Genomic DNA, 19,048 nt, shown 5'->3' with positions numbered 1-19,048 from the left:
GGACATGAGGCCGCTGTCTGTGGAGGGATTCAATTTTGATAGTAATCAATTTTCCAATAAATTTGTTAGAACGGTTTTCACTTAAAGATGCTATGCTTACCTTGAAAAGAAACTATGTTCTAACGTGTTTTCAGTCCTGCTGAGGCAAAAAGAACAAAAAAATAAGTAAACAGTATTTATCGTATCCAATCCCTCAAAAAGCTAAAGATCCTTTGCTGACATGACGAACAATAATGCCCAGAGATTTTTTTGTTTAATGGAACATTTTGCCCTTCTAGATTAAGATCCTGTCATGACCCGTGGCGGTCATGCCAGGTCTTTTGTTGTTTTTTTTGTCACGTTCCGTTTCCCATGCCTGGTCTTTGTTTGTTTATTTTGTCATCTGAGTGGGGGCGTGTCCTTCAGCGCTCGTTCCCCACCAGCCTCACACCTGACTCCCATTTGCTCCCCTAATTACCCGGACTATTTATGCGCTCAGGACCAACTGCTGGGCGTCGGAACATTGCTTCCCTTGGAGGAATGTCACGGCCGCTCCTTGATTTCATTCTCGCTCTCGTTCATGCCATCGCTCATCGCGATTTGTCCTTTTCCCTGTTTCTTCGTCAGTTTATTCGGTTTAGTCATGTTTAGTCTGTCTTTGTTATGTTGGCACTTGGTCACGTTTGTTTGTTTCTCCCAGCACCTTGTTGTCCGTTTTAGTTCACTCATTAAAATCCTTTTAAGTTACCCCTTGCCTGGCTTCCCCGCATTCCTGGGTCCTTCTCCACACCGCCCTCCGGGCGACCCTGACAGATCCTCACATTGTTCTTACCTGTTTATTGTTTTATATATTTATTTATTTTATTTTTAATTCTTTATCTTTATTTTTTTGCTTTCCTAACTCGTGTTGTTCAACTAAGCAGTTATATTCAATATGTGCTTTAATTTTTGGTATATTTCAACAATAAAATAAAAAAATAATAATTATAATAATTTGTACGTCTTTTGTCAAAGTAAATGAGATTTCAGATTTGATAGACAGTTGCGATAGCCAATTAGATCACGAGTTGGTTACAGTGAGCCTTCTTGCTGCCCTTGAAGATGATGAAGCGTCTTGTGATCGGATACTTACTGGTGAGGGGGCAGCGCTATGCGGAATCAACACACCCGGAAGCCGTGACTGGCGACCGTTCGAAAATCACAAATATATTCTTGTTTTTTTAAACCACTGTGGCTGAAGGAGGGAAAAGTGTAGGTTAATTGAAGATACACATGCAGGGCCATTTTCAAGACGGACCTTTCAAGAGAAGCTATATCGTCCAACACTCGCTCAGTGCCGTGTAAGTGTGTTTCTCTATATTGTTTATCCAGCCGTGGTGTCATAAATGATGGTATTATGAGGGGGATTTATTCAAGTAGGACGAAGTAGGACTTCACTGAAGGCCCAGGTGTGAAATGCACGGCCCTCCACTGGTTCAAATAATATCTTAAACTGTAAGATAATCTGAAGATCATAATAACCTCAAGTAACCTTATATAATCAGTTTGTGTATTTCTAATCATGTTTTTATACACCAATTGCATTAATGATTGCACACGCACACACCCCTACATTTTTGCTCTCGAGTTGAGTTTTTGTTGTCTAATCTAAACTTTCGTTATGAGTTAAGTTTCTGTTTCCTTGCTTTCGTTGTAAGCCATGATGAGTTAGTTTCTGTTTCGTTATGAGTTTGCTTCAAGCTCTAATAAAAGAGGAGGCGGCGGGGCGGAAGGCCAGAGGGTGCGCGGAGCTGAACTGAGCGAGTTGCCTGTCTGCTCTCTGCCTCTCTCCCGCTCGCGACCGGTAAAAATGAACAACCTTGCCTGGTTCCTTCTGGCCTCGGCCACCTTTAGAAAGAAAGCTCTCCCAAACGGCGTCAGGGAATTTAAACCTGACAGAAACTCGATTACCACTTACAATATTAAACAATTATCTTAACAAAAAAGGACAATCTGAAATTTTTTTTAATGCACAGGGAAGCCATCTCCGGGTATTTTACAATTCAGTCTTCATGGGGAAACAACATTCAACAATTTGCTTTTCTTATTTAATACATAGTTCAGCCCAGCAGGTGACGGGCAAGCACCTTAAAACGTCATGCGCCTACACACAGAAGATGAACATGACCAAGGCGCTCCCGTGTCATCGTCTTTTGGGCAACCTGAGAATAATGTTCTTGAGTATAAACGTTTGTATATGTTAGTTTATGGTAATTTTTTTAATGGTATGTTGTTTGACAGTATTTTTGTTTTTTTTTCATAATTTCGTCATTAAAAGGCTGTGGCTAGTGATGGGTCCAGCGACATTGAGGAGTCGTTGTGTGCGCCAAGCTTCCAGGGCAAACCCCGTGTCGGTGCGCGTACTTGCTTTAAGAAAGTCACGTGACCACTACCGGAACCGTGTCGACACAGCGGTCGCTCGCCAAACTATGTTTATAAGAAAGCGCATCTGTCAACAGGATGGATGCTCAAAACAAGCATCGAGTTATTGGCGCGTTGCTCTGCGTTAAATATCCGCAAGATGGGAGACGTCACTGGTAAACGCAAGTTTTCTGCCGTGTGCGCACTCATAGGTGCAGCGCTATAGGTCACCAGGACACGTTGCACGTACGGAAGACCCGCTCTTATACTGGAAGTCCATGGAGGCAACGTTCCCTCACCTATTTATATTGGCCACACAGGTTTTGTGCACGCCGGCCTCTTCAGTGCCTTGTGAGAGGATCTGCTCAAAGGCGGGGGAAATTGCCTAAAAAAAAAAAAAGAAATAGACTGAATAACAAAATGCTGGAGAAACATATTTTTTTGGAATAAAGGCGGGGGAAATTGCCTCAAAAAAAAGAAATAGACTGAATAACAAAACGCTGGAGAAACATATTTTTTTTTAATAAAGGCGGGGGAAATTGCCTAAAAAAAAAGAAATAGACTGAATAACAAAACGCTGGAGAAACTATTTTTTTGGAATAAAGGCGGGGGAAATTGCCTAAAAAAAAAGAAATAGACTGAATAACAAAACCCTGGAGAAACTAATTTTTTTCAATAAAAATCTTAAATTACAATGAGTCCATTGTCATTCACAACACTTTTACTTAGGCATTCAGACAGATTTTTACTTAATTTATCAACTGCATCTCGAATATCAAAGATTTTTTTTTATGAAAGTACGTATATGTAAAAATAATGTGAATGGAAATGCCTAATCAATGGAATTGGATAAAATTAGTTTGACAGATCAGTGTCAGATGACCCTGTCAAATGTTTCCTGCAAGTCCGCCAGGTGTCAGTATTCAGCAACACAGTGTCAATACAGTGCGTCACTGTGACGAAACGATACAGGATGCCTCATCTACCCATCACTAGCTGTGGCGGTTGGTCAGCTTCGTGTTAGGGTGTGTTTAAAGGGCTCGCGCAAATCTCGATTCCCACGCTACACTCTCATTGAAGTATATAGTAAAATTGTTGGAGCGCGCAGCCAAAGTATACTGTCCACAATTATTTGCGGATTTAACCAAAATACCAGGAAACTGACGATGTTCGGTGGAATTCTTGGGCCCATGTCGAAAATAAATTCTCTTCAAATGTACATATCGAATTGTGACATATTTATCAGTTGCCTGTGTACAATTTTCATCACTGTTTTAAAGTCACCTACGTGTTTTGTCCAAGTGCTGCTACCGTACTTTGCGACATTTTGTGCAGGGGCCGCAGATCGTGTGACCGCCGCAAATAGTACAAATGGAGCAATAGCTCCTTTCGGTGGGTCCCAAGCCAGGGTTTTTACTTAACCACTACATTACTTAAGTCAACGACAAAATTGTTACAATTAACTAAATAATAATAACACACTTGAGTACAATGACAATAAAGGGATTTCTAATTCTAATTCTAATTCTAATAAGAAGAGGAAGTTGGTGACATCACACGCATTGTCCCAATTCTGCAATATCGGTACGCTTGTAACATGTGCTCTCCAACACCGCGTGTACACGTATGGTGTAGAGTGTTTATTGCGATTGGGCCATCCGTTGTCGCTGTCTTCTCTCTGACAAATTAGCCGGCCAAAATATGGTGAGCCGTTGCTGTGATAGTGGGTGCAGCCCAAGGTTATTTTAGTAAACGAAAAAGAACTAAAAACTAGAATAGAAAAAAAACATTTCGATAATGAAAAACATAAAACAAAAATGCTCTTTCAAAAATTATAACTATCTGAAACTAGTGATTGCAAAATAAGCCCCATAAAGCAGTCAAGCCCTGCAGGGGAATACTTAGCACACATATGGGCTTCGAGATGATTCATTTTTCTTGACTACGCCATCCCATGGACAGAAAAATGTCTAACCTGCTTAGTGCATGCAATAAAATGGTGAGGTGTAAATCATGCTCTGCACATCAAACAACATGTATTTGAAGAGTGTTTTGACATTAATTGTTCTAACTTCTCACAACATCAGTCAATATTATTCACTTTGATTTAATAACATTCAATTTCATTCACTATCATTCAAAATCATTCAATATGATTCAAATTCATTCAACCTCATTCAATATTTCAGTGTCATTCAATATTATTCAAAAACATTCAGTGTCATTCAAAATCATTCAATGTCATTCCACAAAAAAAAATCCAACTTCTCCGCCTTCACACACAATTTCTTCAGGAATTGCATTTTCTAGTTAATGTGTATTATTTCTTATATTTCCACGATTATTTATACATCTGCCAGCGGTGACCAGATTGGGATCCGCTACATAAGCACTCACTTTTGTTCAAAAAGCCATAGGTACTCCTGATTGGGGTACTTCTGGACCACACTTGGTCAAACTTTTTCAATGCAATTTCCTGACTTCAACAGAGCACAATATGCCAGTTTGTCTCCAAATGTAATCAAACCAAACCACTTTCTCCTGTTCTGAAAGCAGTAATTGCTTCATATTGGGTAGTTCTGGTCATTTTGCGTACTACTGTTAGAAGTTTTTTAATTCAATTTATTCGTTTAAAATAAGCAAAAGATCCCAATTCCTCACCGTACAGTAAACCGAAGCAATCATCTGTAGTCTGAAAGCAGTAAGTTCTTCTTGTTAAGGTAGATCTGGGTACTTTCCGAACTGTGTTTGTCTGTTTTGCAAAACTGAAACATTTTTATAATGTTCAGCAAGTCACATTGTTATGGCCTCTCTTTGGATTAGGGTTAGGTTAACCCTAATCCTATCTCTATCCCTAACCCTAAATTTTCCTCTCTCAGTTGGGACCGCAGCAAGGTATTATTCCTCCAGAGAATAGGGAGACGATGGAGGGATGCTTCAGAAAATTAGAACGGCTCATCTGAATCCATCGCCGAGGCTCAGGTTGTTGAACCACTATGTCCTTCCTCAGATCATTTATTTGTTGTGTGCTTCCTCAAGCCATCTGCCTGTCTGGCCAAGCCCCGTATCCCCACCTCCTGCCCTTGAAGACCGGACCGCGTCGACCACTCCACCGCCTGGCCCTGCTGAACTCCGGATCCACTGCCTTCACTTGCTTCCCCCAAAATAAACCCCTTCTCATATTCCGATTGCTCTTGGGTCCTTTTCGCACCATTACAGTTCCACCCAACCGTTTCACCAAGTTTAGTAAACTTCAGCACTCATCTGCAGTCTGAAAGCAGTATTAGTGCTGTACATTGATTGTGTAAGGACTTGTTAAATAATACTTTGTCAAAATATGACTAGGGACATTATTTTTAAGAGGCTGACAATATGTTATTTGGTACCAAGAACATTTCATCTGCAGCAACAATTCACAAAATCACAAAAGTATGAAATAGGACTTCATCGCATGTCTTATCTTGAGAAAATACTGCAATGTCAGGGAATGGAGTGTAACAAATGTTTTATTTAATTTTTTCTTTTCTTATCTTGAATTTATCTTTTTAAACATTATGCACTGTCGGAGCAACTTACACTCTTTTTTTGTCGCTATGTGAGCAGGGCATGAAAATCCTGACTGGTGCCTTTCTTTGACGAGTCTTTCATTCCAGCAATGACAACACCAAAAAAACGACACAGTTGGAGTTGAACAAAAAAAGGCTTCGCTTTAATTCCAGTTAAAAACAAATGATGTCAAAACAAGGTCGATCGCAGAAAAGTCGTTGCTCCATGCCCGTGTCTTCCTCATCAACACCAATGTATATGAAAAATCAGCCATGCACAACATTTCTTCAAAGTCTTTGTTTTTTGTTTTAAATTGTATTTGTCAGGCAAGACAGAAGTCCACACTTCAACAGATTCCCGTGTTTTGCTCTCAAGGTGTGAGAGAGGAAAACTTAGGGTTAGGTTGACCCGAACCCAAAGAAAAACATCGGTTCCATTTCAGGCCATCACAATATGACTTGTAGAACATTTTACAAATGTTTCAATATTGCAAAAACAGCCAAACGCAGTACACAAAGAAATATCTGAACAAGAAGTTCTTACTGCTTTCAGACTGCTTAAGTTTACTAAACTTGGTGAGTAATTGTTGATCTTTTGCTTTTTTAAGTGACAAAATTAAAATGAAAAACTTCTTCTCACTGTTGTCTGCAAAATGACCAGAACTACCCAACATGAAGCAATTACTGCTTTCAGAACAGGAGAAAGTGGTTAGGTTTGATTACATTTGGAGACAAACTGGCATATTGTGCTATGTTGAAGTCAAGAAATCGCATTGAAAAAGTTTGACTTAGTGTGGTCCAGAAGTACCCCAATTCAGAGGACTTATGGCTTTCTGAGCACAAGTGAGTGTTTAGGTTATGAAGGATTGTAATATGTCGTGGTAGCAGAATGCCAATTAATTACAGGTTCATATGTCATGGTGTATGTATGTTGTTTTTGGTTTCGTATTTAGTTTAATTTTTTTCCTTGTGTTTGGTGTGTGTCTCTTGTTAAACCTGATTGTGTCCAGCTGTGCTTGGAGCCCCATTCCCTTGTGTGAAGCAATCAGCTCCCTCCAACCCTTTGTGTCTTGTCCAGGTGTTCCTTGTTGTCTCGTTACTTTGTTTGTATATAGTTCCTTGTTTGCTTTCAGTTCTCTTTGGTTCAGTGTCCCAGTTAGCTGTCCTGCCTGTCGCGCCTTGTCGAAATAAGACGAGTCCTAGTCCTTGTGTTTTTTTTAAATGCCTGTTTTGTACGTTTGATATTTTAGTTTTTTCCCCATGCCTTGTGTGCTTTGTTTTCTTTACCTTTAATTTCCATGAAGTTACTCCTGCCTCACTTCACTGTATCTGGGTCCTCCTCTCACTCAACCTCCATACCAAAACCCTGACATGTTTGTCACTGCATTTATTAAACAAAATACATTTATCAAATGAAACTAGTAGTAGTTTGCACAGTGAAGACATGTGATTGTGTTTACTATTCTCATATGCTACATTTATGACTTATTTAAATGTGTTGAACTTGTGTAGGTCATGAAAATTCGACATTCCCACTTGCAACGCACATTAAACTAGAGAATGCAATTTCTGGAGAAATCGCGTGTGAAGGCTCCGGAGTTGAAGCCATCTGGGTGGAAGCATGTGGAATGAAATTGAATGATTTTTGAATCATAGAGAATGAAATTGAATGAGTTTGAATCGTAGAGAATAGAATTGAATGAGAATGTGGATTGATAGTGAATGATGGAAGGTGGAAGTATGTTGAATAACACTAAATGGAAAAGAAGCCCGCATGGCGTTCTTTTTTGGAAGCGATTGGAGAAGTTGGAACGGTGAGAATCCGAAGAAAAATGTGGAAGGAGTAGCATGCGGGATAAAAGGAAATGGTGTGCAAGTGGTTAGCGTGCGTGTGCGTTGCGTGGGACCGCCCCCACGCGCGTGTATCCGTGGAAGGAGTGAGTATGAACGGGGTGATGAGTATGCGTGTGCATGCTGAATCTTGTTAAACCAGATTAAATAAAGAAATCAAGTTAAGACACAATATGGAAATAAAAAGTTTTATTTTTTTAAGCATTAAATAAATACAGTGGAACCTCGGTTCTGGAACGACTCTGAGGTCAAACAAATCGGAGTTCAAACAAAAAAAAAAGAGAAATTCTTGCTTCGCAGTTCGAACAAACCTCGGAGTTCGAACGCCGGTATGACGCGTGAGTGCGCACGCGAGGGTGGGGGCTGAGCGGCGTACGGGTGTAGATCGCTCTCTTTCTCTCTTTATGACCAACTGTTGTCGCGTGCGGACGTGCTGCGTTTTGCTCTCGCGTTTTATATCGGTGTACGAAGTGTTTTAGCCCCTAATCATGCCTCCAAAGAAAGTCAGTGCAAGCAGCAAAGGAGTGGTTTCGGTGTTCGAACAATTCGCTTTTCGAACAGGGTTCAGGAACGGATTATGGTCGAGAACCGAGGTTCCACTGTAATTACAAAACAAATCCCTCTTGGGGGACGAGGGGGTCCTCGGGGAATCGCTCCCTCCAGGTGGCGAGAGGGAGTGATCTTGTATTGTCGTCCCCGTCTATGACTTCCACCAGGTCCCCCCGAAGTCTGTAGCCCACCACCAGGAAGGGGGTATCTTCCAATTCCTGTGTAAAAGAACACTTTATGAACAGACGTAGGATGAACAGTTTTATTTTCATGACTTCTACTATCACACCCGAGAGCAACACAAACGTGCCCGTTTGACACTCGCTGTCGACTGAAAATAACAGGTGTTCAGGTAATCACGGTTCACCTTTCCAACGTAAAATTACGAAATTCAGAAAACGGGTGGTGAATAGATATTAAAGTCTGTCAATGGAAATATTTCAATCTAGTTGATTTTTTTCTACACATTTTGTATTAGCCGGCCTACTTACTTTGATCTCGGTGGAGTTGGTCGTTTGGAGGGAGAAGCCATAGGGTGAAGGCTTGCCCACAAGGTGGGTCACCTTCACCTTTTGGCCCACGTAAACGACAAAGAGATTCGCCTCCCTCCAACGCACCACCTTTGCCGACGCCCCGTCCTGTAATACAAAACGTACAATGAGAATTGCCCGCTGCAGCATATTTAGATTACAATAGTTGAGGTAAAACGCAAAATATTCACTTTTTGGAGGAGGATGACACCCATGGGCACGAGCTGGCCTCGCACCCTCACCATCCTGATGGCTTTGATCTAAGGGAGAAACAAAAGGATTAAACAATTTTATCACGCACACACTGAGACGGTGCGAGTGTGATACATTACTTCAGTGATGACGCCTTCGATGTTGACCAGGACCCCGTTCCTGGGGAACGTCCCGGATGTGGACTGTCCTGGCAATGGGAAGGATGAGCCGGGCGGCCTCCTCCCCCAACTCCCCAGACACTGTTACGTCTGCACAACGAAATAATTCAGTGTCTGGGCGGGAGAGGTGGACCCGCTCATCCCTCCCAACAGTATATTTTTTTAATAAGAAGCTCTGGCCCTCGGAAACCTCCGAGGCCAGAGCTTCAAAAAGCACCATGCGGCAGTGCGTTTTTCCATCACTGAGGGCTACGTTCACGTTTTTGAAAGTGGACCCAGCCGCCATCGTCCCGTCCTCTTAAAGAGTCCAATTTCGGTATGCCGTGGTGGCGCTCATGGCCACCACCTTCGCCCTAAGCGGCGCAGCAATCTTCATGGTGAAGATTTGTTCCATGCTGGAGAAACGGGGGGGAAAATTAAGGGAAGAATTTAGACCTACACCACAATATCAGTTAGATAAAAAATATGGCAACATGGATAAAAAGTAAAAAGGTTGCTAACCAAACATTTTCGGGTCAAGTGGATAACGAAACAAAAATGTTTAGTAAAATAAACTTAAACTGGTTGTCTTGTGGGTTATTCGTTTGAGTCAACATGTTAGGTTAAATGAATAACCCATTTTCATTTTTACAATTCCTTTTGGAAGTGATGAAATTTATTTATTTTTGTTACATTAAAAACATTTTCAAGTTAAAAATTAAATAAAAGCAGACGTGCATATACCCTGGGGTACGTCTAAACTAATTAACCATCCAACCTTGTCATCAGAATGAAAAACGCCAGCACCTACCGACGGCTGTCGGCAATTAACAATTTTTTTGTGGCATAAAGAAAAACGTCGAATTTAAAATTAATTAAATCACAGCGAAAATACCTTTGAGCAAGGTAGATGTGAAAATATTCTAGGGAGAAAAATACAGGTGTCTAAGCCAATCAATCATCCTACCTTGTAGTCAGTCAAGTTGAAAAGACCAACGGCAAGTTTCTCACGTTTATATAGCCCTTGACGCATACCCACGGCTGACGGCAATTACGCATACCCACGGCTGACGGCAATTAACAATTAATGGAAACACGTTTTTATGTTTTAAAGACACTTAAATGTGTGGTATTTTTTTATTCTAATTATTTTCTTTACAGTTTGCTGATAAACTCAACATACTAGTTGCAGTTGCGCCCCCGAGTACAATACAAGACAGCGCTACTTTATTCATATAGCATATTTTACAAGGAGTTATGTACTGTTGCTCAAAAAAAAAACATCAGATTTAGGTATAACTCACAATACAAACTTCAATCATACATTTACAAATGAAAAACAATAATACAAACAAGAGGGAAAAATACACACAAAAAAATAAATAAAAGAAATGTCATTACCCACAAAAATACAGTATTTCAACAAAAGGTAGAATCAAAGTCAATGGGGTCAAAATAGTTTGGATTCCTTTCTTTCCGCATCTTGGGACCGGCTGTTGCATGGCAGTGGTTTCTTGAGGATTATTAGCAAATGTTGACACTCATACTTTGTCATACATACTAATCTGTAAAAATAGTCAACAACTTTACCGATCGGTTGTGCCGGAGACAGGATCAGATCTCGGAATAGAGCTTCCACACGTTTGTCAAACATGCGCATAGTCGTCACAGGATTGCTGCGTAGGATTTCACACTTGGTGGCCCAGTCGAGTTCAGCAAAATTCACCTGCTCACCTTGTTGTGCTTTAATGGCAGTGATGCCCTCCGGCCAACGCATTTCAGCAGCAGAAAATGTGCAGAAGAACGTGGGTGTGCCCAGCTGTCGGATCATGGCAAAAAGATCTTTTGTGGTTCTTTGCCAATAGGCTGGCGTGCCTCTCAACGGCGTCATGAAGCGGATCGCGTCTTTGCTGCGCACCAGCTTTTCAACTTCCCGCTTATCCTGCAACATAGAATTGTTTATTCTGCGACCATCCCTGGTAAAAGGTTTACCTTTGCGCAGCTGGATTCTCATGCTTGACGTCGCCTGGTAGATTTCAGCCACAAACTGAGCGAAAAACAGGTAATTTGTATCTCTGGCAAAACGCTCATCCACGCAACACAGACGCGTTTTGAAATATTTGCTCGGCGTGAGTTTAATCGGTCTGTCCTCATCGAGGGTGTTTTTCCCAGTTGGAAACTGGACAGGAAACGCCATGGCTTCGAGTTTGGGAGTCTTGAAAAAACTTACCGGGTTATTTCTTTCCGCGGGAGCGACGGAGTAAATTCCCTCAGTGAAACTCATTATTTCCTCCGACACGTCATTCGGTTGGAGACAAGACTCGAGGATAACTCCGCCGTTCGCTTCGTCGCCTTCTTCTGCGGTTTCGGCATTTTGTCGTCGCTGCGGTTTAACACTCTCACCGTTTAGAACGGCATCGCTCTCAAATCGGTCGATCTCCATCAGATCTTCCTCATCGTAGTCACGTTCACGCATTTCTTCTTCATCGGAGCTACTCTTGTCATCAGTGAGGGTCGGGTCGCAAAGGTCGGCGTCGTCGCAAATGGTAATGTCTCTGTACTGCGGGTGAATTTGTTTCAGTTTAATCAGGGCACTCACCAGGTTCGACCAAGTCACAGTTTGAAAGAGCTGATGGCCTTTGTAGGAAAGTCGTCGCTTCAGTTTCACTCTCAACAATTGAGAGCGACTTCTTACTCTGGGCAAGACGTTGACCGTCTCTTGTACTTCCGATGGCACGCACACGACATTTCCTCGAATGGCTCGTTGTTGACCCTTTGGAAGAGGTACAATTTTGGCAAATGAAATGCTTTTGGAAACAAGATGTCTCTCCAGTATGTTTAAATCACACAATTCAGCAGGAATGTCCGCAAGTTGGAGATTGTTAGCCACGGCGAGCGCTGGCATTTTACCATCTTTGAGATGCGCATGGCAGGTGTGGCATATCCACTCAAGCTTTCTCTCATCCGGAACTCTGCACAATGTCTTACACTGTTGATCACAAACGTGAACAAACTTTCCTGTGAGGCAACTTGCAACAATTGGCTTGTTTTTTTTATATTGGGACAGCTTACGTACTTGATTCGGAAATAACGCTCGGTGGCAAACCGTGCAAATGAAAGTTGGTCCGTTTTTTACCTGACCTTTAAATAGCTCAACGGCTTTCATGATTGTCGGTCATTTCTTTCTCTACATAGTCTGTTGATGATTCTATATCTTTGAAGCAGTTTCATCGCGGCGCGGTTTGTATTAGTTCTCGCTGCATCGTGGTTCGCTCGCCATAGCAATCTCATTTTTTCCTTTTGCTTGTCTCTGAATGCTGGGTCATTTGCATAACGTTGTTTAATATAGGAGCGCTGTTTGGTTCTAAAATCATCATCACGACTATATCTCTGTTTGATATAGGAGCGCTGTTTGGTTCTAAAGTCATCATCACGACTATATCTATTTTTGATATAGGAGCGCTGTTTGGTTCTAAAGTCATCATCACGACTATATCTCTGTTTGATATAGTAGCACTGTTTGGTTCGAAAGTCATCATCATGACTATATCTATTTTTGATATAGGAGCGCTGTTTGGTTCTAAAGTCATCATCACATCTATATCTCTGTTTAATATAGGAGCGCAGTTTGGTCCGGAACGCATCAGCATTTTCACAATGTCTCTGTCTACTATAGGAGCACTTTTTGTTCCTAAAATCGTTATCCAAACTGTATCGCTTATTGATATTGGCGCACTGCCTTATTTTAATCGCGTCATCTTTGTAATAGCGTTTCATAACAAGTGCCTTTTTTTTTACACAAATATTTAGGTCTTGATGATAGCGAGTCATCATGTAAGACTGTTTACGTCGTCTGATCTCTGGAGTTTGTCTGTATATTTCCTTGTTTTTCATGTTGACATTTAATCGCCTTGTTGTCTGCTTTATAGCTTTCCCCGTTATCTTATGGTTTATTTTTTTCCCGAGCTTTAATTCGTCTTGAAAATTTTCTCCTGTCCTTTATCTCCATTTTCAGCAGTCGTGGGCCAAGCAATTTTGGACATACCTGCGTAGTGTCTTCATTGCGCGTTGTCAAACGAGACCAATCTGCGCATGGCGCCATCTCGTGGTCACTGGCGGTGTCATCAACAGGTTGAAATATTACCGGCATCAATTCATACTGGGTTGTAGGAGAAGTGCCAGCTGCGGTGAAAACCTGTACCAACTTATCTATCAGATCATTCAGAAATGTAAAAAGCACCATTACAGCTGTACCGTGTGACGTACCGTGAGCAGCAGGAAGCCCATCGCATTGTCGAGCATGCGGATCAAAATATCCACATCTTCCTTGGTGGTTTCGGAAAACAGCTACAAACAATGTATTCATCACAACAAGAGTGTGGCGGTTCTAAGAACTGAGCGGGAGGAAGACTGGACCCACAGGCAAGCATTGAGGTAGATTTATTGATAGGATCGGGGGGAGAGGAGCGGGCTCGGAAGCCAGGGAAGGAGGGCAGGTGGTGGAGCGGCGAGGCGGTGCAAGTGCGCCCGCAGCAGTGGAGAGATGCGCGCCGGCGGAGGTGCAGCGGGGGTGACGGGCGGAGAGCAGACCGGCGCTGTGGCGGGATGAGCGCGGGCGAGGAGATCGGCGTGGAGGCGAAGACGGCGGCGAGCCGGCGGAAGCGGAGAATGGCAGGCAGGCGGCGTAGGAACGGCCGAGATGCGAATGGCGCTCTGGAACTCGGCGGCTGAGGGTCGGGCTCGGACAGGCGCTGGGCGGCTGGAGGGAGAACGAGGACAGACAGGGGTTAACTCGGAGAGCTTGTCACTCGAACCAGGCGTGTGCGAGGCGAACGACGACATGAGCCGGGTACCACGGTAGGTCACGGGATCATCCGGCGTCTGGCTCCTGGCAGCGCTGAGCTTTTAAACCCCGCGGTGATTGCTGTTGACAAGCTGCAGCTGTGCGGGAGCCGACGCCCTCTCCAGCCGGAGGTGTGCCTGGCGGGAGATTGCCGGAAATCTGAAAAGAGAGAAACTCGCCAGGCCCCCCCCCCAAACCCGAACCCCCACAGTACCCCCCCCCCCCCTCAACGGACGCCTCCTGGCGTCCTACCTGGCTTGTCTGGGTGTAGGGCATAAAACTCCCGGATCGGGGAGTCGCTCAAGAAGAGCTTGCGGGGGATCCATGAGCGTTCCTCCGGACCGTAACCCTCCCAGTCTACAAGGTACTGGAAACCCCTCCCCCGACGCCTCACGTCCAACACTCTGGACACAGTAAAAGCTGGGTGGTCGTCGATCATCAGGGGGGGTGGAGGGGAGATGGTCGGAGGGCTTAGAGGGCTGGAAGACACCGGCTTGAGGAGAGAAACGTGAAATGTAGGGTGGATTTTGAGGGAATCGGGAAGCTTGAGCCTGACGGAGCAGGGGTTGATGATTTTGGTGATGGGGAAGGGACCAATGTATCGCGGGGACAGCTTACGTGACTCGGTTAGGAGGGGAAGGTCGCGGGTCGAGAGCCAGACCAGTTGACCGGCCTGGTAGTCGGGGGCCGGGGTTCGATGACGGTCGGAGCTTGTTCCGCTGCGCCGAGCGGGTGAGGGAAGCTTTTACCTCCGCCCAGACTCCCTTGGCCCGACGGATGTGCTCCTGAACGGAGGGGACCGCCACTGCGTGCTCCTGTTCTGCAAAAAGGGGGGGTTGGTACACTCTAAAAAAGGATTGGTGAGATTAACCAAAAAAATGACCAATCTAGTTGGTAGTTATGTGTCCGACTGATCTTTTGGTTAAAACAACCAATTGAGAATTGATAGTGTTTTCAACCAATGTTTATTGTTTGTTGGTTCCAACCAATACACATCAGTCCTTTTGACCAAGATATTGGTTAATTTGTGTAGAACCCTAATGGGAGTAACCAATATAAATTGGCTGGATCAGAACCATCTATATTGGTTATAATGACTATTTTAATTGGTTATATTGGACCATTAATATTGCCACTGCAGGCTTGAAATTTAACACCCATATCTGGAGTAAATAAATGACCAAGGTTAAAACACCAATGCACTTTATTTTCATTTCAACAACAATAAACTATATACAACAATACATACATAATACTATAATACAATACATTGCAGTATACAAAACGTTTTAGAACATAATATTTGGAACTATTGATGTTGCGATACAACAATCACTATTTTGTTTTTATGAGTCCAACTAGTTCTTTAACTCGTGGGGTCAAGACATCAGAGGTTGTGACAATGCCATACACACCCCTCTGAAGAAACATCCATACATCTGCAACTTCTGCTGGGTATTCCACATTAAAAACAAAAAATAACTTAAAGCAGATATCTACCGTTTTGATAAGAGAATCGAATTGGCAGATTACATCATCATAAAGGAGGTAAAACATATTTGCTGCCAAGACTGTGGCCCCAGAGGCAACTATTTGGGGCTGGTGTGTGATCCCTCTCTTTTCACATTCCTCCTCCCGTTTCCTTTTATAAGCAAGGAGGTATGTTCCAGGCTGGAATGAGAATAGAAAATACAGTTTACTGCATTTCAAAACAGAATGGCTAAAACATGCAAGTACTAATTTCAATTTGCTATATGTGTCAAGACTCTTAAAAACATAAGCATCCAGCTAATCTTGGACATGCACACCATCTGTAGGTCAATGAATGCCCTGCGTCCCTCTGCAATGGTGGGCCTCCATTTTTTCTTGGTTGACTGTGTTGACACTAGTCGTGGGGGCAGCAAGGCTGGCAGCAAAAATAAGATGGTTGCTGCAATTTCTTCTGCAATGTGGAAAATTAAAAAAGAAAGAAGTAATAATGGCAGTAACCAGACCAGCAGCCCCAATGCAAAATTCTAATATATTGATCAGTTTTGATAAAATGCAATTAAGCCTTTGATCCTCCGAATATGTCCAAAATTTTCAAATTGACGGAAAATTCTCCTCCCTGTAATACCGTATTTTCACGACGATAAGGCACTCTTAAAAGTCTTAAATTTTGTTCAACATGGACGGGGCGCCTTATAATCTGTCGCACCTTACGTGTGCACTGAGTTGCAAAATCTGTAATTGTTGTATGACTATGATGAGCCGCTTGACAGACTGGGACCATTTCTAGTTGACGCGCTACTTATATAGGGGCGGGGCATGTTCAGCAGATTCAACACGTCCAATCGGCTAAGGCTGTCGTGTTTAATTCTAGCGAATCAGTGCACTGGACAAGAATAGGAAGTGACGAGAGCAAAAAAACTGTGAAAATTGAAGGTATTTATTTCTCAAGGACTAAATGAACTTTGTTCATTTTCACATTTCTATACACATAATAGCTGGTTGGACAGAAGAGCGCTAAGTAATCACTTCCATTCAAGAAAAAATATTATTTCACATCAACGTCAAAGGCTACGCATTGACTATCGCTGCCAATGGCATGGAGGGGTACTACTTCACACGCATGCGCAGAAGGTGCGGAGTAGTTTGCGCCTCTGTCGCCTTTTGCGGTGTGTGCTTTCGTCATTTTCCGGTCCAATGCGAAAGTTGGTCAGAACAGCCAACCCCGCATTGGTGTGTTGAGGCCTTTAGAGACATTCCATTAACACTATTTTTTTTTTAAATTACCAAATTGGACATACTTCTTACACAGCGATGACTTAGTTGTGTTTTTTGTCTTTATTGTTTGGAAATGGAACCCGGTGTCAAAAATGGCTTCAAGAGTTACAAAGTGACTTTTTAAGGAGTGCTTGAGTGTTAAATTATACTAGTAATCACACTCACCCTGAGATGGCAAATATTCCTCCTGCATTTCCATCATGTCCAGTTTGGAACCAGGTGACAAATTGGGGTTGAATAGCTCTGCTAGCAGCTGCTTCGCAGAGCTGTCCTTGCAGTCCATTTTCAGCTGTGGTAGTAACTTTTTGGCATAACTCTCCCACTTAGACGTAAAGTGGCTCGTCACATCACTGAACAGCATCTGAAAGTCTTCATCAATCTGTTAAAAAAATTAAAAGGACAAAAATTAGAAAGTCAAAGAAAGTGTCCTAAATAGTGATCTTAACAAAAAGTAACGCACGCATAGCTTACCCATATGTAAGCATCTGGATCTGCAAAACGAGGATAGGCAGTCAAAATCTCACTTATGGATGGTTGCTCAGCTCCATGTATCCAGTACATCCTGGACTGTCTGGTGTCTGCCATGTAGGTCCTCATTAGGTGTCGGGGCTCTATATTGTGCTTAAGCCAGTTGCGCTTTTCTGTTATCGTGGCTTCCATAACATCTGGTGCTGAAATTTAAAAACTGACATTTACCATTCTACCACAGATAAGTAATTTAAAGCAACAACATCACAAGGGACATCTAATTAGTGCAGCACACTCTATCAGGATCAATATTGGCACATGGAATATGTATATCGCAGACATGCAATAATTTTCTTTTGGAATTGTATGCTTCTATTTAAATTAGACCAGTCAGATGCAAAATTAAATGTGCATCACCATCCAATAGTTAAACTATACCAAGTCTAATTAGACCTACCGTATATTCGCGACTATAAGGCACACTTAGAAGTCTCAAATTTCCCCCAAAACTAACAAGGCATGCCTATGCGGCATGCCTATTCGATAGACTGAACAACTCTCTCGACTAGTGAGCCTGTCCCTTTGGGGCATTGCAGAGTGCATGTTCGCACACCCTGCTGGCCAAAGTCTGCGTCATCTATGCTATATATATATATATATATATTCGCACTCTTTGGATTATCTCCCGCGAAACGTTAGGCAAGCCCCCTCCCTTCCCATCTTTAAAACTAGTCTTAAAATAATTTTTTATTCTTTGGCTTTTGAATCACCAAAAGACTTTGTTTTTTGGTTTTACTGTTTTTATGCTTTTTACTGTCTTCATTATTAATTTGTTTTATTTTTTGGTTGTTGTATAACTTACATTTCTCCATGTACAGCAGTATGCATACAGCGGTGGTTGTCTTAAAGTGCTTTATAAATACAGTTGAGTTGAGATGCTCTTACCAATGACAGTAATTCCACGACCACAAAGTGAGTTATGAGCCTTTCCAGACACTTTGTGAACAGTGACAGCTCTCCCTCCTTTTTGTTTGCTGACTTTCCGTTGGAGGTTCAGAAAACGTTCCTGGATATAGCCAGTCGCAGGGATTTTTCCCTTCGCAGCGGAGAAAAAATGATCCTGAAGTTGAAAAGTTAAATAAGAGCACAATTAGTTCAAAATTAACTCAGCGTTCATTTACTATTAGACAATCAGATGATAGTGAGGGAGTAGACCCACAGAGCCCCAATTAGCTGGTGATGGGGTACCACCTTCTATATGATTCGGAAAACCAGTCTCATTAGCGCCATTTGGCCGCAAAAAATTCTAATGGAAAAGCGAATATCTGTGGCCAAGCGAGATTGTCTCGTGTTACATACATATACATATATATATATATATATTAAAGGATAATGTAAATGGCAGTCAATTTAAAACTGAACAAAGGTTAGACTGCTCGGAGCCACTTTTGTGATCCTGGCATGGAAGTCCATTGTTTCAGAGGGGTCTCGTTCACACCTCCTGTGGTGCAGCTGTGATCTAATCTTCCTGCATTCCTCTCCTGAGTGTCTGGTCATTAGCATGGTCTAAACTTCAGTTACACTTAAAGGATTTCATACTTTTGACTATTAAAGGAATATAAGAGTTTGAGCTTAACATAGTTCATTAGATGTTGGTGCATCCAATGTATGAAAATGTGATATTGTAAAATGCTGAGAGTGTGACTGGTGGCGCGAAACTGGTTGCGGGGGTTGTGCATGAATGGAATGTTTTAGAAGCAGATGGTG

The 19,048-nt window shown here is 42.5% G+C and overlaps 1 protein-coding gene across 1 annotated transcript in view; it reads right to left on the bottom strand.

Moving 5' to 3' along the window:
* LOC148320831 (uncharacterized) overlaps window positions 1–17,374 on the bottom strand; it is a 229,492-nt gene extending 212,118 nt beyond the window's left edge. Inside the window, exons 1-9 of the mRNA XM_088319436.1 lie at window positions 17,285–17,374; window positions 16,979–17,192; window positions 14,666–14,867; window positions 14,300–14,451; window positions 14,116–14,184; window positions 13,848–13,963; window positions 13,471–13,551; window positions 13,250–13,363; window positions 10,795–12,193 (exon numbers count right to left, since the gene is read on the bottom strand). Of these exons, the coding sequence (XP_088175562.1) occupies window positions 10,795–12,193; window positions 13,250–13,363; window positions 13,471–13,551; window positions 13,848–13,963; window positions 14,116–14,184; window positions 14,300–14,451; window positions 14,666–14,867; window positions 16,979–17,192; window positions 17,285–17,374 (2,437 nt within the window). The remainder of the gene's footprint in view (window positions 1–10,794; window positions 12,194–13,249; window positions 13,364–13,470; window positions 13,552–13,847; window positions 13,964–14,115; window positions 14,185–14,299; window positions 14,452–14,665; window positions 14,868–16,978; window positions 17,193–17,284) is intronic.
* Window positions 17,375–19,048: the final 1,674 nt, after the last annotated feature.

Source organism: Idiotropiscis lumnitzeri, chromosome 16, assembly GCF_059441095.1.
Source record: "Idiotropiscis lumnitzeri isolate Australia: NSW breed Sydney's pygmy pipehorse chromosome 16, RoL_Ilum_1.0, whole genome shotgun sequence".
Taxonomy (NCBI): Eukaryota; Metazoa; Chordata; class Actinopteri; order Syngnathiformes; family Syngnathidae; genus Idiotropiscis; species Idiotropiscis lumnitzeri.
Note: the sequence above shows the minus strand (reverse complement) of the source record. Positions and strands in the feature narration are given on the sequence as shown.